Source organism: Oncorhynchus gorbuscha, linkage group LG06 (genome assembly GCF_021184085.1).
Source record: "Oncorhynchus gorbuscha isolate QuinsamMale2020 ecotype Even-year linkage group LG06, OgorEven_v1.0, whole genome shotgun sequence".
Lineage (NCBI taxonomy): Eukaryota > Metazoa > Chordata > Actinopteri > Salmoniformes > Salmonidae > Oncorhynchus > Oncorhynchus gorbuscha.
Window position 1 is genome coordinate 5,192,241 of NC_060178.1, and position 22,074 is coordinate 5,214,314.

General features: G+C 39.5%; 1 protein-coding gene across 3 annotated transcripts in view; it reads right to left on the reverse strand.

Annotated features, from left to right (window-relative positions):
- LOC124037446 (CD151 antigen-like) overlaps positions 1–22,074 on the reverse strand; it is a 50,452-nt gene that overhangs the window by 23,612 nt on the left and 4,766 nt on the right. For 2 of the 3 annotated variants that reach the window (XM_046352147.1, XM_046352146.1), the window contains exons 2-3: positions 4,382–4,463; positions 1,871–2,062 (exon numbers count right to left, since the gene is read on the reverse strand). In XM_046352147.1, coding sequence (XP_046208103.1) covers positions 1,871–2,062; positions 4,382–4,462 — 273 coding nt within the window. In that variant the 5' untranslated portion in view covers position 4,463. Of the gene's footprint in view, positions 1–1,870; positions 2,063–4,237; positions 4,275–4,381; positions 4,464–22,074 lie in introns of those variants that run through there. The other variant, XM_046352148.1, reaches the window with a different exon arrangement.

Here is a 22,074-nt window from a genome sequence, read left to right on the forward strand (position 1 = left end):
CCTCATTCCTCTCTCCTCTATAGCCCCTCCTCTCCTCACTCTCCACCTCCTCTCCCCACTCTCGCTCTGTCTCTCCAACCACCATACCGGTGATGCCCCTCATTCCTCTCTCCTCTATAGCCCCTCCTCTCCTCACTCTCCACCTCCTCTCCCCACTCTCGCTCTGTCTCTCCAACCACCATACCGGTGATGCCCCTCATTCCTCTCTCCTCTATAGCCCCTCTTCTCCTCACTCCCTCCTCTCCCCACCTCTTCTCGCTCTGTCTCTCCAACCACCATACCGGTGATGCCCCTCATTCCTCTCTCCTCTATAGCCCCTCCTCTCCTCACTCTCCACCTCCTCTCCCCACTCTCGCTCTGTCTCTCCAACCACCATACCGGTGATGCCCCTCATTCCTCTCTCCTCTATAGTCCCTCCTCTCCTCACTCTCCACCTCCTCTCCCCACCTCTTCTCGCTCTGTCTCTCCAACCACTATACCGGTGATGCCCCTCATTCCTCTCTCCTCTATAGCCCCTCCTCTCCTCACTCTCCACCTCCTCTCCCCACTCTCGCTCTGTCTCTCCAACCACCATACCGGTGATGCCCCTCATTCCTCTCTCCTCTATAGCCCCTCCTCTCCTCACTCTCCACCTCCTCTCCCCACTCTCGCTCTGTCTCTCCAACCACCATACCGGTGATGCCCCTCATTCCTCTCTCCTCTATAGTCCCTCCTCTCCTCACTCTCCACCTCCTCTCCCCACCTCTTCTCGCTCTGTCTCTCCAACCACCATACCGGTGATGCCCCTCATTCCTCTCTCGTGACTCATGCTCCGTATCTAAACTCTATAGCCCCTCCTCTCTCCACCTCTTCTCGCTCTGTCTCTCCAACCACCATACCAGTGATGCCATTCCTCTCTCCTGGCTCCGTATCTAAACTCTTAAAGATACACACACGGCATTATTCTGCGAGATATTTATGACACGTGCATTTCAGACAGTGTATTTTCGTCCGGTTCTGTGTATATCATAGAGGTAGATAGAGGAGTCTAGGTGCATATAAACCTGTTTCGGCAAGGACATTGCCATTGAGAGATTCCACCATTTTAAAGTAGTCAACTGGTTGGGGATTACTATGTTTTTCAGAGAAATCAGCCACTTATCTGAGCATTGTCTTCTTTCAATTGGGTTCCCTATGGTTAATAAATGGCTTTAAGCTATATGATCGCCAGCTAGTGGCCACAAAATGTCATTACTTGGATTAGCTAACGTGCCATTGGAACACAGGAGTGATGGTTTCTGATAATGGGCCTCTTTACGTAGATATACCATTAAAAACAATCAGCCGTTACCATAGTAATTTACAACATTAACAATGTCTACATTGTATTTCTGATAAATTTGATGTTATTTTAAATGGACAAAAAAAAAAAAGTGCTTTTCTTTCAAAAAAAAAAACAAGGATATTTTCCAAACTTTTGAACGGTAGTGTACATCTATTACCATTTTCTTCTGCCTCTGAAAAATACATTTTATTTGTGTGTTTAAATGACAGGAGTTTATATGCGAACGGATTTGAATGTTTATATTAATATCATTTTGATCTGAAAGTAAAGGGTGTTTCCGAGGGTGTAGAAGAAGCTGTGTGAATGTCATTTCCGGTATATGTTTATAAGGTAAAACCAGTGTGGATGTGTACCATTACGTTTGATTGATATCGTGTGTTAGAGTGTTTCTGGTTTCGAGACACTGTGTCACAACTGCTGATTTGATATAGGGCTTTGTAAATGGATTGATTGGTTGATTGATTGATTGGTTGATTGGTTGATTGATTGGAGGATTGGTTGATTGATTGGTTGATTTATGGGTTGATTGATTGATTGGAGGATCACCACTATTAGCAGACTCCTCATCTCCTTGAGGGTGGCACAGCAGCCTATGATCCCAGTGAAGACAACGATAGCCCCGGCAGCTATGAGGATGTAGGCAGAGGCAGAGTAGAAGGTGGAGTTGAGGAGGCTGATGTAGTCACTCTTCTCTACGAGGGTCCACACCCCCACCGCCATCACCACTCCACCTGCCAGCTGAGAGGACACACACACACACACACACACACACACACACACACACACACACACACACACACACACACACACACACACACACACACACACACACACACACACACACACACACACACACACACACACACACACACACACACACACACACACACACAGCAGTGGAATTCAAAACCACTCAATTCAATTCCATTAAATTAAATTATTTCAATTCAGAACACAGACAATGTTCAATAGCATGATAACTAGTAGATTCCACCAATCAGATGATAACTAGTAGATTCCACCAATCAAATGATAACTAGTAGATTCCTAGCACCAATCAGATGATAACTAGTAGATTCCTAGCACCAATCAGATGATAACTAGTAGATTCCACCAATCAAATGATAACTAGTGGATTCCTAGCACCAATCAAATGATTAGTATATTCCTAGCACCAATCAGATGATAACTAGTAGATTCCACCAATCAGATGATAACTAGTAGATTCCTAGCACCAATCGGATGATAACTAGTAGATTCCTAGCACCAATCAGATGATAACTAGTAGATTCCACCAATCAGATGATAACTAGTAGATTCCACCAATCAGATGATAACTAGTAGATTCCACCAATCAAATGATAACTAGTAGATGCCTAGCACCAATCAAATGATAACTAGTAGATGCCTAGCACCAATCAAATGATAACTAGTAGATTCCTAGCACCAATCAAATACAGGCCTGCAGTAGGAGACAGTCGCTGACAGGTTAGAGACTTAACGGTTGATATTGTTTCAGCTTCATTTAGTGTACAGACATGCAAAGGGTTAAACCCATCTATAGAATCTACTGCTTTGTTATAACATATAGGACAAGTTAAGCAACATTTCTGCACCAAAAAAGATGTTGTTCTGCCAGACAGACAGACAGGCTGACAGACAGGCAGACAGACAAACAGACATAGCAGATAGACAGACATAGCAGATAGACAGACAGACAGACTCACCCAGAAGCAAAGGTTAAAGGTCAATAGTAGACAGACAGACAGGCAGACTCACCCAGAAGAGAAGGTTAAAGGTCAATAATAGACAGACAGGCAGACTCACCCAGAAGAGAAGGTTAAAGGTCAATAGTAGACAGACAGACAGGCAGACTCACCCAGAAGAGAAGGTTAAAGGTCAATAGCAGATAGACAGACAGGCAGACTCACCCAGAAGAGAAGGTTAAAGGTCAATAGCAGATAGACAGACAGGCAGACTCACCCAGAAGAGAGGGTTAAAGGTCAATAGTAGACAGACAGGCAGACTCACCCAGAAGCAAAGGTTAAAGGTCAATAGTAAACAGACAGACAGACTCACCCAGAAGCAAAGGTTAAAGGTCAATAGTAGACAGACAGACAGGCAGACTCACCCAGAAGAGAAGGTTAAAGGTCAATAATAGACAGACAGGCAGACTCACCCAGAAGAGAAGGTTAAAGGTCAATAGTAGACAGACAGACAGGCAGACTCACCCAGAAGAGAAGGTTAAAGGTCAATAGCAGATAGACAGACAGGCAGACTCACCCAGAAGAGAAGGTTAAAGGTCAATAGCAGATAGACAGACAGGCAGACTCACCCAGAAGAGAAGGTTAAAGGTCAATAGTAGACAAACAGGCAGACTCACCCAGAAGAGAAGGTTAAAGGTCAAGACAGACAGGCAGACTCACCCAGAAGAGAAGGTTAAAGGTCAATAGTAGACAGACAGGCAGACTCAACCAGAAGAGAAGGTTAAAGGTCAATAGTAGACAGACAGACAGGTAGACTCACCCAGAAGAGAAGGTTAAAGGTCAATAGTAGACAGGCAGACTCACCCAGAAGAGAAGGTTAAAGGTCAATAGTAGATAGACAGACAGGCAGACTCACCCAGAAGAGAAGGTTAAAGGTCAATAGTAGACAGACAGGCAGACGCACCCAGAAGAGAAGGTTAAAGGTCAATAGTAGACAGACAGGCAGACTCACCCAGAGAGGGTTAAAGGTCAATAGCAGATAAACAAACAGGCACTCACCCAGAAGAGAAGGTTAAAGGTCAATAGCAGATAGACAGACAGGCAGACTCACCCAGAAGAGAGGGTTAAAGGTCAATAGTAGACAGACAGGCAGACTCACCCAGAAGCAAAGGTTAAAGGTCAATAGTAAACAGACAGGCAGACTCACCCAGAAGAGTAGGTTAAAGGTCAATAGCAGACAGACAGGCAGACTCACCCAGAAGAGAAGGTTAAAGGTCAATAGCAGACAGACAGGCAGACTCACCCAGAAGCAAAGGTTAAAGGTCAATAGCAGACAGACAGGCAGACTCACCCAGAAGAGTAGGTTAAAGGTCAATAGCAGATATTTCAGACAAATCATCCCACATGTGTTTTTCTCATCATATGTCTCCATCCTGAAAACAAGAGAACATACATGTGTTATTTTTAAGATTGTTGGTCTATTTAATATATTTTTGGTAAGTTTGGTCTTTTTAGTAAATAGAATTTACAAAAGCATTAAACGCGACATGCAACAATTTCAAAGATTATTCCGTAGTTTCAGTTCAGTTCATATAATGAAGTCAGTCAATTGAAATAAATACTTTAGGCCCAAATCGATGGATTTTAAAGTGACTGGGAATACAGATATGCGTCTGTTGGTCACAGATACCCCTTTTTTTTTAATGGGTCGTGGAACCAGTGAGTATCTGTGTGACCATTTGCATCATGCAGCTTGGCACAGAGTTAATCAGGATGTTGATTGTGGTCTGTGGAATGTTGTCCCACTCCTCTTCAATGGCTGTGTGAAGGTACTGGATATTGGCGGGAACTGAAACACGCTGTCGTACGACTCGATCCAGAGTCGATCCAGAGCATCCCAAACATGCTCAATGGGTGACATGTCTGGTGAGTATGCAGGCAATGAGAGAACTGGGACATTTTCAGCTTCCAGGAATTGTGTACAGATCCTTGCTGAAACATGAAGTGATGGTAGCGGATGAATGACACGACATGGGCCTCAGGATCTCTTCACGGCATCTCTGTGCATTCAAATTGCCTTCAATAAAATGCAGTTGTGTTCGTTGTCCGTAGCTTATGCCTGCCCATACCATAACCCCACCGCCACCATGGGGCAAACCATTCACAACGTTGACATTGCCCACCCGACGCCATACACGTACGTGGTCTGCGGTTGTGACGCCAGTTGGACAAATTCTCAAAAACAATGTTGGAGGCGGCTTATGGTAGAGAAATTCACATTAAATTATCTGACAACAGCTCTAGTGGACATTCCTGCAGTCAGCATGCCAATTGCACGCTCCCTCAACTTGAGATGTCTTTGGCATTGTGTCGTGTGACAAAAATGCTCACTTTTATTGTCATCACTCATGGGGGACACCGCGTCACCGCAAAATCTACAGGGAGAGCTAGGCAGTTCAAGCCCGCTTGGGTGCTGCCATAGAGTTACATTAGAAGTGCCCATCCAAGAAGGCTCAAGGTCATTGGCCACAGATAAAATGATGTCACATGTTATATCTATTGTAGCTTTGATTGGACTGATCATGTCAACATCATACTTTCACAATCTTAGCTACCAGTCACCATGAAGCACGTCTTCAATCTACTGGCAAATCCTTTTCAATCCTTGTCATATGAAGAGAGATTATAGATAAAACGTATCGGTGCTCATCGGCCATTGGACATAAACATTACTCATTAATCCAGAGAATGACAGACTTTGATGATGAAATTTGCCCACAGGAAAGGACCGTCATGCCACCTTCCTGTTCAAGTGAGCACAGCACAAGAAGTTGAGTGCAAAAATGTATTGTATGCTGCTGCATAAATGATGTAATATGCCAGGGAGATATGTATACTGTAGCTAAGAAAGTAATACTAAGTGTATGTTGTGTAGTAAGCTGTTAGTAGCCCATGTTCCTCAACCTAACAATTTGGTCCTTTCCCCCCTCATAACTTACTCTACTGTTCTGACTTGGTGGTGCACATGTAGCCTATAGCCTGGTTTAGAGAAACGTCAGGAACAACTAGATCCAGGTACTGACAGGAACAACTAGATCCAGGTACTGCTGCTGACAGGAACAACTAGATCCAGGTACAGACAGGAACAACTAGATCCAGGTACTGCTGCTGACAGGAACAACTAGATCCAGGTACAGACAGGAACAACTAGATCCAGACAGGAACAACTAGATCCAGGTAGACAGGAACAACTAGATCCAGGTACAGACAGGAACAACTAGATCCAGGTACTGACAGGAACAACTAGATCCAGGTACTGATGCAGACAACAACTAGATCCAGGTGACAGGAACAACTAGATCCAGGTACTGACAGGAACAACTAGATCCAGGTACTGACAGGAACAACTAGATCCAGGTGACAGGAACAACTAGATCCAGGAACAACTAGATCCAGGTACTGACAGGAACAACTAGATCCAGGTACTGATGCAGACAGGTACAACTAGATCCAGGTACTGACAGGAACAACTAGATCCAGGTACTGCTCTTGACAGGAACAACTAGATCCAGGTACTGATGCAGATAGGAACAACTAGATCCAGGTACTGACAGGAACAACTAGATCCAGGTACTGACAGGAACAACTAGATCCAGGTACTGATGCAGATAGGAACAACTAGATCCAGGTACTGCTCTTGACAGGAACAACTAGATCCAGGTACTGATGCAGATAGGAACAACTAGATCCAGGTACAGACAGGAACAACTAGATCCAGGTACTGATGCAGATAGGAACAACTAGATCCAGGTACTGACAGGAACAACTAGATCCAGGTACTGACAGGAACAACTAGATCCAGGTACTGATGCAGACAGGTACAACTAGATCCAGGTACTGATGCAGACAGGTACAACTAGATCCAGGTACTGACAGGAACAACTAGATCCAGGTACTGATGCAGATAGGAACAACTAGATCCAGGTACAGACAGGAACAACTAGATCCAGGTACAGACAGGAACAACTAGATCCAGGTACAGACAGGAACAACTAGATCCAGGTACTGACAGGAACAACTAGATCCAGGTACTGACAGGTACAACTAGATCCAGGTACTGATGCAGACAGGTACAACTAGATCCAGGTACTGATGCAGACAGGTACAACTAGATCCAGGTACTGCTCTTGACAGGAACAACTAGATCCAGGTACTGCTCTTGACAGGAACAACTAGATCCAGGTACTGATGCAGATAGGAACAACTAGATCCAGGTACTGACAGGAACAACTAGATCCAGGTACTGATGCAGATAGGAACAACTAGATCCAGGTACTGCTCTTGACAGGAACAACTAGATCCAGGTACTGATGCAGGAACAACTAGATCCAGGTACTGACAGGAACAACTAGATCCAGGTACTGATGCAGGAACAACTAGATCCAGGTACAGACAGGAACAACTAGATCCAGGTACAGACAGGAACAACTAGATCCAGGTACTAGATCCAGGTACAGACAGGAACAACTAGATCCAGGTACAGGTACAGACAGGAACAACAGATCCAGGAACAGGAACAACTAGATCCAGGTACTGATGCAGACAGGAACAACTAGATCCAGGTACTGACAGGAACAACTAGATCCAGGTACTGATGCAGACAGGAACAACTAGATCCAGGTACTGATGCAGACAGGAACAACTAGATCCAGGTACTGACAGGAACAACTAGATCCAGGTACTGCAGACAGGAACAACTAGATCCAGGTACTGAACAACTGTACAACTAGATCCAGGTACTGATGCAGACAGGAACAACTAGATCCAGGTACTGACAGGAACAACAGATCCAGGTACTGATGCCAGGTACAACTAGATCCAGGTACTGACAGGAACAACTAGATCCAGGTACTGACAGGAACAACTAGATCCAGGTACTGACTAGATCCAGGTACTGACAGGAACAACTAGATCCAGGTACTGACAGGAACAACTAGATCCAGGTACTGCTGCAGACAGGTACAACTAGATCCAGGTACTGACAGGAACAACTAGATCCAGGTACTGATGCAGACAGGTACAACTAGATCCAGGTACAGACAGGAACAACTAGATCCAGGTACTGACAGGAACAACTAGATCCAGGTACTGACAGGAACAACTAGATCCAGGTACTGATGCAGACAGGTACAACTAGATCCAGGTACTGCTCTTGACAGGAACAACTAGATCCAGGTACTGCTCTAGACAGGAACAACTAGATCCAGGTACAGACAGGAACAACTAGATCCAGGTACAGACAGGAACAACTAGATCCAGGTACTGCTCTTGACAGGAACAACTAGATCCAGGTACTGCTCTTGACAGGAACAACTAGATCCAGGTACAGACAGGAACAACTAGATCCAGGTACTGACAGGAACAACTAGATCCAGGTACAGACAGGAACAACTAGATCCAGGTACTGACAGGAACAACTAGATCCAGGTACTGATGCAGACAGGAACAACTAGATCCAGGTACAGACAGGAACAACTAGATCCAGGTACTGACAGGAACAACTAGATCCAGGTACTGCTGCAGACAGGAACAACTAGATCCAGGTACTGATGCAGACAGGCACAACTAGATCCAGGTACAGACAGGAACAACTAGATCCAGGTACAGACAGGAACAACTAGATCCAGGTACTGATGCAGACAGGTACAACTAGATCCAGGTACAGACAGGAACAACTAGATCCAGGTACTGACAGGTACAACTAAATCCAGGTACTGATGCAGACAGGAACAACTAGATCCAGGTACTGATGCAGACAGGTACAACTAGATCCAGGTACAGACAGGAACAACTAGATCCAGGTACTGACAGGTACAACTAGATCCAGGTACTGATGCAGACAGGAACAACTAGATCCAGGTACTGATGCAGACAGGAACAACTAGATCCAGGTACAGACAGGAACTGTACTGCAGACAGGTGACAGACAGGAACAACTAGATCCAGGTACTGACAGGAACAACTAGATCCAGGTACTGACAGGTACAACTAGATCCAGGTACTGATGCAGACAGGAACAACTAGATCCAGGTACTGATGCAGACAGGTACAACTAGATCCAGGTACTGATGCAGACAGGTACAACTAGATCCAGGTACTGACAGGTACAACTAGATCCAGGTACTGATGCAGACAGGTACAACTAGATCCAGGTACTGACAGGAACAACTAGATCCAGGTACTGACAGGTACAACTAGATCCAGGTACTGATGCAGACAGGTACAACTAGATCCAGGTACTGACAGGAACAACTAGATCCAGGTACTGCTGCAGACAGGAACAACTAGATCCAGGTACTGACAGGAACAATCCTAGATGCAGACAGGTACTAGATCCAGGTACTGATGACAGGAACAACTAGATCCAGGTACTGACAGGTACAACTAGATCCAGGTACTGACAGGTACAACTAGATCCAGGTACTGACAGGAACAACTAGATCCAGGTACTGACAGGAACAACTAGATCCAGGTACTGACAGGAACAACTAGATCCAGGTACTGCTCTTGACAGGAACAACTAGATCCAGGTACTGACAGGAACAACTAGATCCAGGTACTGACAGGAACAACTAGATCCAGGGACTGACAGGAACAACTAGATCCAGGTACTGACAGGAACAACTAGATCCAGGTACTGATGCAGACAGGTACAACTAGATCCAGGTACTGACAGGAACAACTAGATCCAGGTACTGATGCAGACAGGAACAACTAGATCCAGGTACTGACAGGAACAACTAGATCCAGGTACAGACAGGAACAACTAGATCCAGGTACTGACAGGAACAACTAGATCCAGGTACTGACAGGAACAACTAGATCCAGGTACAGACAGGTAGATAGATCCAGGTACTGCTGCAGACAGGTACAACTAGATCCAGGTACTGATGCAGACAGGTACAACTAGATCCAGGTACTGACAGGAACAACTAGATCCAGGTACAGACAGGAACAACTAGATCCAGGTACTGATGCAGACAGGTACAACTAGATCCAGGTACTGACAGGAACGACTAGATCCAGGTACTGATGCAGACAGGTACAACTAGATCCAGGTACTGACAGGAACAACTAGATCCAGGTACAGACAGGAACAACTAGATCCAGGTACTGATGCAGACAGGAACGACTAGATCCAGGTACTGATGCAGACAGGTACAACTAGATCCAGGTACTGACAGGAACAACTAGTATCCAGGTACAGACAGGAACAACTAGATCCAGGTACTGACAGGTACAACTAGTATCCAAAAAACAAGCGTACAAACTGCACACAAGAAAATACAGCCGACTGATCTGTCTTGAACTAGTTGTGAGGTTTTGTTTATTGTTTTATTGTTTTATTGCTTGTTTCTTATTACGGCTCTTGATCCTTCCAATGGTTCACGATGTCAGATAGGTTGTGTCAGCTTAGATGTAGCAATACCGGGGCATTGAGACATCACGTAGCATCAACGAGTCGTCAGTCGATGTGTTCAAATGATCAACATAACGTAGTCTTAATGTCAGAGGAGACGAGACACAAAAACAAAAATCCAACACGACACGTACCGACCTATCATCTTCTCAACGCGGTTTAACTTCAACTCTAAACAATATCCCGTCACACTTCACTAAGTCATATCATGTAACTGTAAACCACACTCCTGTCATGGGAAAACGTGCCATGCCTCTGTCATCTCCCTGTAGTATACTGTATCTGAACTGTACTATACTGTATCCGAACTGTACTATACTGTATCTGAACTGTACTGTACTGTATCTGAACTGTACTATACTGTATCCGAACTGTACTATACTGTATCCGAACTGTACTATACTGTATCCGAACTGTACTATACTGTACTATACTGTATCCGAACTGTACTATACTGTATCCGAACTGTACTATACTGTACTATACTGTATCCGAACTGTACTATACTGTATCCGAACTGTACTATACTGTATCTGAACTGTACTATACTGTATCCGAACTGTACTATACTGTATCCGAACTGTACTATACTGTACTATACTGTATCTGAACTGTACATAGTGTACTATACTGTATCTGAACTGTACTATACTGTATCTGAACTGTACATACTGTATCTGAACTGTACTATACTGTATCTGAACTGTACTATACTGTATCTGAACTGTACTATACTGTACTATACTGTATCTGAACTGTACTATACTGTATCTGAACTGTATATACTGTATCTGAACTGTACTATACTGTACTATACTGTATCTGAACTGTACATACTGTACTATACTGTATCTGAACTGTACTATACTGTATCTGAACTGTACATACTGTATCTGAACTGTACTATACTGTATCTGAACTGTACTATACTGTATCTGAACTGTACTATACTGTATCTGAACTGTACATACTGTACTATACTGTATCTGAACTGTACTATACTGTATCTGAACTGTACTATACTGTACTATACTGTATCTGAACTGTACATACTGTATCTGAACTGTACATACTGTATCTGAACTGTATATACTGTACTATACTGTATTTGAACTGTACAATACTGTATCTGAACTGTACTATACTGTATCTGAACTGTACATACTGTACTATACTGTATCTGAACTGTACATACTGTACTATACTGTATCTGAACTGTACTATACGGTACTATACTGTATCTGAACTGTACTATACGGTACTATACTGTATCTGAACTGTACTATACTGTATCTGAACTGTACATACTGTACTATACTGTATCTGAACTGTACATACTGTACTATACTGTATCTGAACTGTACTATACGGTACTATACTGTATCTGAACTGTACTATACTGTATCCGAACTGTACTATACTGTATCCGAACTGTACTATACTGTACTATACTGTATCCAAACTGTACTGTACTATACTGTATCCAAACTGTACTGTACTATACTGTATCCAAACTGTACTGTACTATACTGTATCTGAACTGTACATACTGTATCCGAACTGTATCCGAACTGTACTATACTGTATCCGAACTGTACTATACTGTATCCGAACTGTATCCGAACTGTATCCGAACTGTATCCGAACTGTACTATACTGTATCCGAACTGTACTATACTGTATCCGAACTGTACTATACTGTACTATACTGTATCTGAACTGTACTATACTGTATCTGAACTGTACTATACTGTATCCGAACTGTACTATACTGTATCCGAACTGTATTATACTGTATCCGAACTATACTATACTGTATCCGAACTGTACATACTGTATCTGAACTGTACATACTCTATCTGAACTGTACATACTGTATCTGAACTGTACTATACTGTATCTGAACTGTACTATACTATACTGTATCTGAACTGTACTATACGGTACTATACTGTATCTGAACTGTACTATACTGTATCTGAACTGTACTATACGGTATCTGAACTGTACTATACGGTACTATACTGTATCTGAACTGTACTATACGGTACTATACTGTATCTGAACTGTACTATACGGTACTATACTGTATTCGAACTGTACTATACTGTATCCGAACTGTACTATACTGTATCCGAACTGTACTATACTGTATCCGAACTGTACTATACTGTATCCGAACTGTACTATACTGTATCCGAACTGTACTATACTGTATCCAAACTGTACTATACTGTATCCGAACTGTACTATACTGTATCCGAAATATACTATACGGTACTATACTGTATCTGAACTGTACATACTGTATCTGAACTGTACTATACTGTATCTGAACTGTACATACTGTATCTGAACTGTACATACTGTATCTGAACTGTACATACTGTATCTGAACTGTACATACTGTATCTGAACTGTACTATACTGTATCTGAACTGTACTATACTGTATCTGAACTGTACATACTGTACTATACTGTATCTGAACTGTACATACGGTACTATACTGTATCTGAACTGTACTATACTGTACTATACTGTATCTGAACTGTACTATATCTGAACTGTACTATACTGTATCTGAACTGTACTATACTGTATCCGAACTGTACTATACTGTATCCGAACTGTACTATACTGTATCTGAACTGTATCTGAACTGTACTATACTGTATCTGAACTGTACTATACTGTATCTGAACTGTACTATACTGTATCTGAACTGTACATACAGTACTATACTGTATCTGAACTGTACTATACTGTATCTGAACTGTACATGCAGTACTATACTGTATCTGAACTGTACTATACTGTATCTGAACTGTACATACTGTTTCTGAACTGTACTATACTGTATCTGAACTGTACTATACTGTACTATACTGTATCTGAACTGTACTATACTGTACTATACTGTATCTGAACTGTACAATACTGTATCTGAACTGTACAATACTGTATCTGAACTGTACTATACTGTATCTGAACTGTACAATACTGTATCTGAACTGTACAATACTGTATCTGAACTGTACTATACTGTATCTGAACTGTACTGTATCTGAACTGTACTGTATCTGAACTGTACTGTATCTGAACTGTACAATACTGTATCTGAACTGTACAATACTGTATCTGAACTGTACTATACTGTATCTGAACTGTACTATACTGTACCTGAACTGTATCTGAACTGTACTATACTGTATCTGAACTGTACTATACTGTATCTGAACTGTACATACAGTACTATACTGTATCTGAACTGTACTATACTGTATCTGAACTGTACATGCAGTACTATACTGTATCTGAACTGTACTATACTGTATCTGAACTGTACATACTGTTTCTGAACTGTACTATACTGTATCTGAACTGTACTATACTGTACTATACTGTATCTGAACTGTACTATACTGTACTATACTGTATCTGAACTGTACAATACTGTATCTGAACTGTACAATACTGTATCTGAACTGTACAATACTGTATCTGAACTGTACTATACTGTATCTGAACTGTACTATACTGTATCTGAACTGTACAATACTGTATCTGAACTGTACTATACTGTACTATACTCTATCTGAACTGTACATGCTGTATCTGAACTGTACATACTGTATCTGAACTGTACTATACTGTATCTGAACTGTACTATACTGTATCTGAACAGTACTATACTGTACTATACTGTATCTGAACTGTACTATACTGTATCTGAACTGTATATACTGTATCTGAACTGTACTATACTGTACTATACTGTGATTGAACTGTACATACTGTACTATACTGTATCTGAACTGTACTATACTGTATCTGAACTGTACATACTGTATCTGAACTGTACTATACTGTATCTGAACTGTACTATACTGTATCTGAACTGTACTATACTGTATCTGAACTGTACTATACTGTATCTGAACTGTACTATACTGTACTATACTGTATCTGAACTGTACTATACTGTATCTGAACTGTATATACTGTATCTGAACTGTACTATACTGTACTATACTGTGATTGAACTGTACATACTGTACTATACTGTATCTGAACTGTACTATACTGTATCTGAACTGTACATACTGTATCTGAACTGTACTATACTGTATCTGAACTGTACTATACTGTATCTGAACTGTACTATACTGTATCTGAACTGTACTATACTGTATCTGAACTGTACATACTGTACTATACTGTATCTGAACTGTACTATACTGTATCTGAACTGTACTATACTGTACTATACTGTATCTGAACTGTACTATACTGTATCTGAACTGTACATACTGTATCTGAACTGTATATACTGTACTATACTGTATTTGAACTGTACTATACTGTATCTGAACTGTACATACTGTACTATACTGTATCTGAACTGTACATACTGTATCTGAACTGTATCTGAACTGTACTATACGGTACTATACTGTATCTGAACTGTACTATACGGTACTATACTGTATCTGAACTGTACTATACTGTATCTGAACTGTACATACTGTACTATACTGTATCTGAACTGTACATACTGTACTATACTGCATCTGAACTGTACATACTGTACTATACTGTATCTGAACTGTACATACTGTACTATACTGTATCTGAACTGTACTATACGGTACTATACTGTATCTGAACTGTACTATACTGTATCCGAACTGTACTATACTGTATCCGAACTGTACTATACTGTACTATACTGTATCCAAACTGTACTGTACTATACTGTATCCAAACTGTACTGTACTATACTGTATCCAAACTGTACTGTACTATACTGTATCCAAACTGTACTGTACTGTACTGTATCTGAACTGTACATACTGTATCTGAACTGTATCCGAACTGTACTATACTGTATCCGAACTGTACTATACTGTATCCGAACTGTACTATACTGTATCCGAACTGTATCCGAACTGTACTATACTGTATCCGAACTGTACTATACTGTATCCGAACTGTACTATACTGTATCTGAACTGTACTATACTGTATCTGAACTGTACTATACTGTATCTGAACTGTACTATACTGTATCCGAACTGTACTATACTGTATCCGAACTGTACTATACTGTATCCGAACTGTACTATACTGTATCCGAACTATACTATACAGTACTATACCGTATCTGAACTGTACTATACTGTATCTGAACTGTACTATACTATACTGTATCTGAACTGTACTATACGGTACTATACTGTATCTGAACTGTACTATACTGTATCTGAACTGTACTATACGGTATCTGAACTGTACTATACGGTACTATACTGTATCTGAACTGTACTATACTGTACTATACTGTATCTGAACTGTACTATACTGTATCTGAACTGTACTATACGGTACTATACTGTATCTGAACTGTACTATACTGTATCCGAACTGTACTATACTGTATCCGAACTTTACTATACTGTATCCGAACTGTACTATACTGTATCTGAACTGTACTATACTGTATCTGAACTGTACTATACGGTACTATACTGTATCTGAACTGTACTATACTGTATCCGAACTGTACTATACTGTATCCGAACTTTACTATACTGTATCCGAACTGTACTATACTGTATCCGAACTGTACTATACGGTACTATACTGTATCTGAACTGTACTATACGGTACTATACTGTATCTGAACTGTACTATACTGTATCTGAACTGTACTATACTGTATCTGAACTGTACTATACTGTATCTGAACTGTACTATACTGTATCTGAACTGTACATACTGTATCTGAACTGTACTATACTGTATCTGAACTGTATCTGAACTGTATCTGAACTGTACTATACTGTATCTGAACTGTACTATACGGTACTATACTGTATCTGAACTGTACTATACTGTATCTGAACTGTACTATACTGTACTATACTGTATCTGAACTGTACATACTGTACTATACTGTATCTGAACTGTATCTGAACTGTACTATACTGTATCTGAACTGTACATACTGTACTATACTGTATCTGAACTGTACATACTGTATCTGAACTGTACTATACTGTATCTGAACTGTATCTGAACTGTACTATACTGTATCTGAACTGTATCTGAACTATACTATACTGTATCTGACCTGTATCTGAACTGTAAGATACTGTATCTGAACTGTACTATACTGTATCTGAACTGTACTGTACTATACTGTATCTGAACTGTACTGTACTATACTGTATCTGAACTGTACTGTACTATACTGTATCGGAACTGTACATACTGTACTATACTGTATCTCAACTGTACTATACTGTATCTGAACTGTACTATACTGTATCTGAACTGTACTATACTTTATCTGAACTGTACTATACTGTATCTGAACTGTACTGTACTATACTGTATCTGAACTGTACATACTGTACTATACTGTATCTGAACTGTACATACTGTACTATACTGTATCTGAACTGTACATACTGTATCTGAACTGTACTATACTGTATCTGAACTGTATCTGAACTGTACTATACTGTATCTGAACTGTATCTGAACTGTAAGATACTGTATCTGAACTGTACTATACTGTATCTGAACTGTACTGTACTATACTGTATCTGAACTGTACTGTACTATACTGTATCTGAACTGTACTGTATCTGAACTGTACTGTACTATACTGTATCTGAACTGTACTGTACTATACTGTATCGGAACTGTACATACTGTACTATACTGTATCTGAACTGTACTATACAGTATCTGAACTGTACATACAGTATCTGAACTGTACATACAGTATCTGAACTGTACTATACTGTATCTGAACTGTACTATACTGTATCTGAACTGTACATACTGTATCTGAACTGTACTATACTGTATCTGAACTGTACTATACTGTATCTGAACTGTACATACTGTACTATACTGTATCTGAACTGTACATACTGTACTATACTGTATCTGAACTGTACATACTGTATCTGAACTGTACTGTACTATACTGTATCTGAACTGTACTATACTGTATCTGAACTGTACTATACTGTATCTGAACTGTACTATACTGTATCTGAACTGTACTATACTGTATCCGAACTGTACTATACTGTATCCGAACTGTACTATACTGTATCCGAACTGTACTATACTGTATCTGAACTGTATCTGAACTGTACTATACTGTATCTGAACTGTACATACAGTACTATACTGTATCTGAACTGTACTATACTGTATCTGAACTGTACATGCAGTACTATACTGTATCTGAACTGTATTATACTGTATCTGAACTGTACTATACTGTATCTGAACTGTACATACTGTATCTGAACTGTACTATACTGTTTCTGAACTGTACTATACTGTTTCTGAACTGTACTATACTGTTTCTGAACTGTACTATACTGTATCTGAACTGTACAATACTGTATCTGAACTGTACTGTACTATACTGTATCTGAACTGTACTATACTGTATCTGAACTGTACTGTATCTGAACTGTACATACTGTATCTGAACTGTACAATACTGTATCTGAACTGTACAATACTGTATCTGAACTGTACAATACTGTATCTGAACTGTACTATACTGTATCTGAACTGTACTATACTGTATCTGAACTGTACTATACTGTATCTGAACTGTACATACTGTACTATACTGTATCTGAACTGTACTATACTGTATCTGAACTGTACATACTGTATCTGAACTGTACTATACTGTATCTGAACTGTACTATACTGTATCTGAACTGTACTATACTGTACTATACTGTATCTGAACTGTACATACTGTACTATACTGTATCTGAACTGTACTATACTGTACTATACTGTATCTGAACTGTACTATACTGTATCTGAACTGTACATACTGTACTATACTGTATCTGAACTGTACATACTGTACTATACTGTATCTGAACTGTACTATACTGTACTATACTGTATCTGAACTGTACTATACTGTATCTGAACTGTACTATACTGTATCTGAACTGTACTATACTGTATCTGAACTGTACATACTGTACTATACTGTATCTGAACTGTACTATACTGTATCTGAACTGTACTATACTGTACTATACTGTATCTGAACTGTACTATACTGTATCTGAACTGTACATACTGTATCTGAACTGTATCTGAACTGTACTATACGGTACTATACTGTATCTGAACTGTACTATACTGTACTATACTGTATCTGAACTGTACTATACTGTATCTGAACTGTACATACTGTACTATACTGTATCTGAACTGTACATACTGTACTATACTGTATCTGAACTGTACATACTGTACTATACTGTATCTGAACTGTACATACTGTACTATACTGTATCTGAACTGTACATACTGTACTATACTGTATCTGAACTGTACATACTGTATCTGAACTGTATCCGAACTGTACTATACTGTATCCGAACTGTACTATACTGTATCCGAACTGTACTATACTGTATCCGAACTGTATCCGAACTGTACTATACTGTATCCGAACTGTACTATACTGTATCCGAACTGTACTATACTGTATCCGAACTGTACTATACTGTATCTGAACTGTACTATACTGTATCTGAACTGTACTATACTGTATCTGAACTGTACTATACTGTATCTGAACTGTACTATACTGTATCTGAACTGTACTATACTGTATCCGAACTGTACTATACTGTATCCGAACTGTACTATACTGTATCCGAACTATACTATACTGTATCCGAACTATACTATACGGTACTATACTGTATCTGAACTGTACTATACTGTATCTGAACTGTACTATACTATACTGTATCTGAACTGTACTATACGGTACTATACTGTATCTGAACTGTACTATACTGTATCTGAACTGTACTATACGGTATCTGAACTGTACTATACGGTACTATACTGTATCTGAACTGTACTATACTGTACTATACTGTATCTGAACTGTACTATACTGTATCTGAACTGTACAATACTGTATCGGTACTATACTGTATCTGAACTGTACTATACTGTATCTGAACTGTACTATACTGTATCCGAACTGTACTATACTGTATCCGAACTGTACTATACGGTACTATACTGTATCTGAACTGTACTATACTGTATCTGAACTGTACTATACTGTATCTGAACTGTACTATACTGTATCTGAACTGTACATACTGTATCTGAACTGTACTATACTGTATCTGAACTGTATCTGAACTGTATCTGAACTGTACTATACTGTATCTGAACTGTACTATACGGTACTATACTGTATCTGAACTGTACTATACTGTATCTGAACTGTACTATACTGTACTATACTGTATCTGAACTGTACATACTGTACTATACTGTATCTGAACTGTACATACTGTACTATACTGTATCTGAACTGTATCTGAACTGTACTATACTGTATCTGAACTGCACATACTGTACTATACTGTATCTGAACTGTACATACTGTATCTGAACTGTACTATACTGTATCTGAACTGTACTATACTGTATCTGAACTGTATCTGAACTATACTATACTGTATCTGAACTGTATCTGAACTGTAAGATACTGTATCTGAACTGTACTATACTGTATCTGAACTGTACTGTACTATACTGTATCTGAACTGTACTGTACTATACTGTATCTGAACTGTACTGTACTATACTGTATCGGAACTGTACATACTGTACTATACTGTATCTGAACTGTACTATACTGTATCTGAACTGTACAATACTGTATCTGAACTGTACTATACTGTATCTGAACTGTACTATACTGTATCTGAACTGTACTATACTGTATCTGAACTGTACTATACTGTATCTGAACTGTACATACTGTACTATACTGTATCTGAACTGTACTATACTGTATCTGAACTGTACATACTGTATCTGAACTGTACTATACTGTATCTGAACTGTATCTGAACTGTACTATACTGTATCTGAACTGTACTATACTGTAAGATACTGTATCTGAACTGTACTATACTGTATCTGAACTGTACATACTGTACTATACTGTATCTGAACTGTACATACTGTACTATACTGTATCTGAACTGTACTATACTGTACTATACTGTATCTGAACTGTACTATACTGTATCTGAACTGTACTATACTGTATCTGAACTGTATCTAACTGTATCTGAACTGTACTATACTGTATCTGAACTGTACTATACTGTATCTGAACTGTACTATACTGTACTATACTGTATCTGAACTGTACTATACTGTATCTGAACTGTACATACAGTATCTGAACTGTATCTGAACTGTATCTATACTGTACTATACTGTATCTGAACTGTACTATACTGTACTATACTGTATCTGAACTGTACTATACTGTATCTGAACTGTACATACTGTACTATACTGTATCTGAACTGTACATACTGTACTATACTGTATCTGAACTGTACATACTGTACTATACTGTATCTGAACTGTACATACTGTACTATACTGTATCTGAACTGTACATACTGTACATACTGTACTATACTGTATCTGAACTGTACATACTGTATCTGAACTGTATCCGAACTGTACTATACTGTATCCGAACTGTACTATACTGTATCCGAACTGTATCCGAACTGTACTATACTGTATCTGAACTGTACTATACTGTATCTGAACTGTACTATACTGTATCTGAACTGTACTATACTGTATCTGAACTGTACTATACTGTATCTGAACTGTACTATACTGTATCTGAACTGTACTATACTGTATCTGAACTGTACTATACTGTATCTGAACTGTACTATACTGTATCTGAACTGTACTATACTGTATCTGAACTGTACTATACTGTATCTGAACTGTACTATACTGTACTATACTGTATCTGAACTGTACTATACTGTATCTGAACTGTACTATACTATACTGTATCTGAACTGTACTATACGGTACTATACTGTATCTGAACTGTACTATACTGTATCTGAACTGTACTATACTGTATCTGAACTGTACTATACGGTACTATACTGTATCTGAACTGTACTATACTGTATCTACTACTGTATCTGAACTGTACTATACTGTATCTGAACTGTACTATACGGTACTATACTGTATCTGAACTGTACTATACTGTATCTGAACTGTACTATACTGTATCTGAACTGTACTATACTGTATCTGAACTGTACTGTACTATACTGTATCTGAACTGTACTATACTGTATCTGAACTGTACTATACTGTATCTGAACTGTACATACTGTATCTGAACTGTACTATACTGTATCTGAACTGTATCTGAACTGTATCTGAACTGTACTATACTGTATCTGAACTGTACTATACTGTATCTGAACTGTACTATACTGTACTATACTGTATCTGAACTGTACATACTGTACTATACTGTATCTGAACTGTACATACTGTACTATACTGTATCTGAACTGTACTATACTGTATCTGAACTGTACATACTGTACTATACTGTATCTGAACTGTACATACTGTATCTGAACTGTACTATACTGTATCTGAACTGTACTATACTGT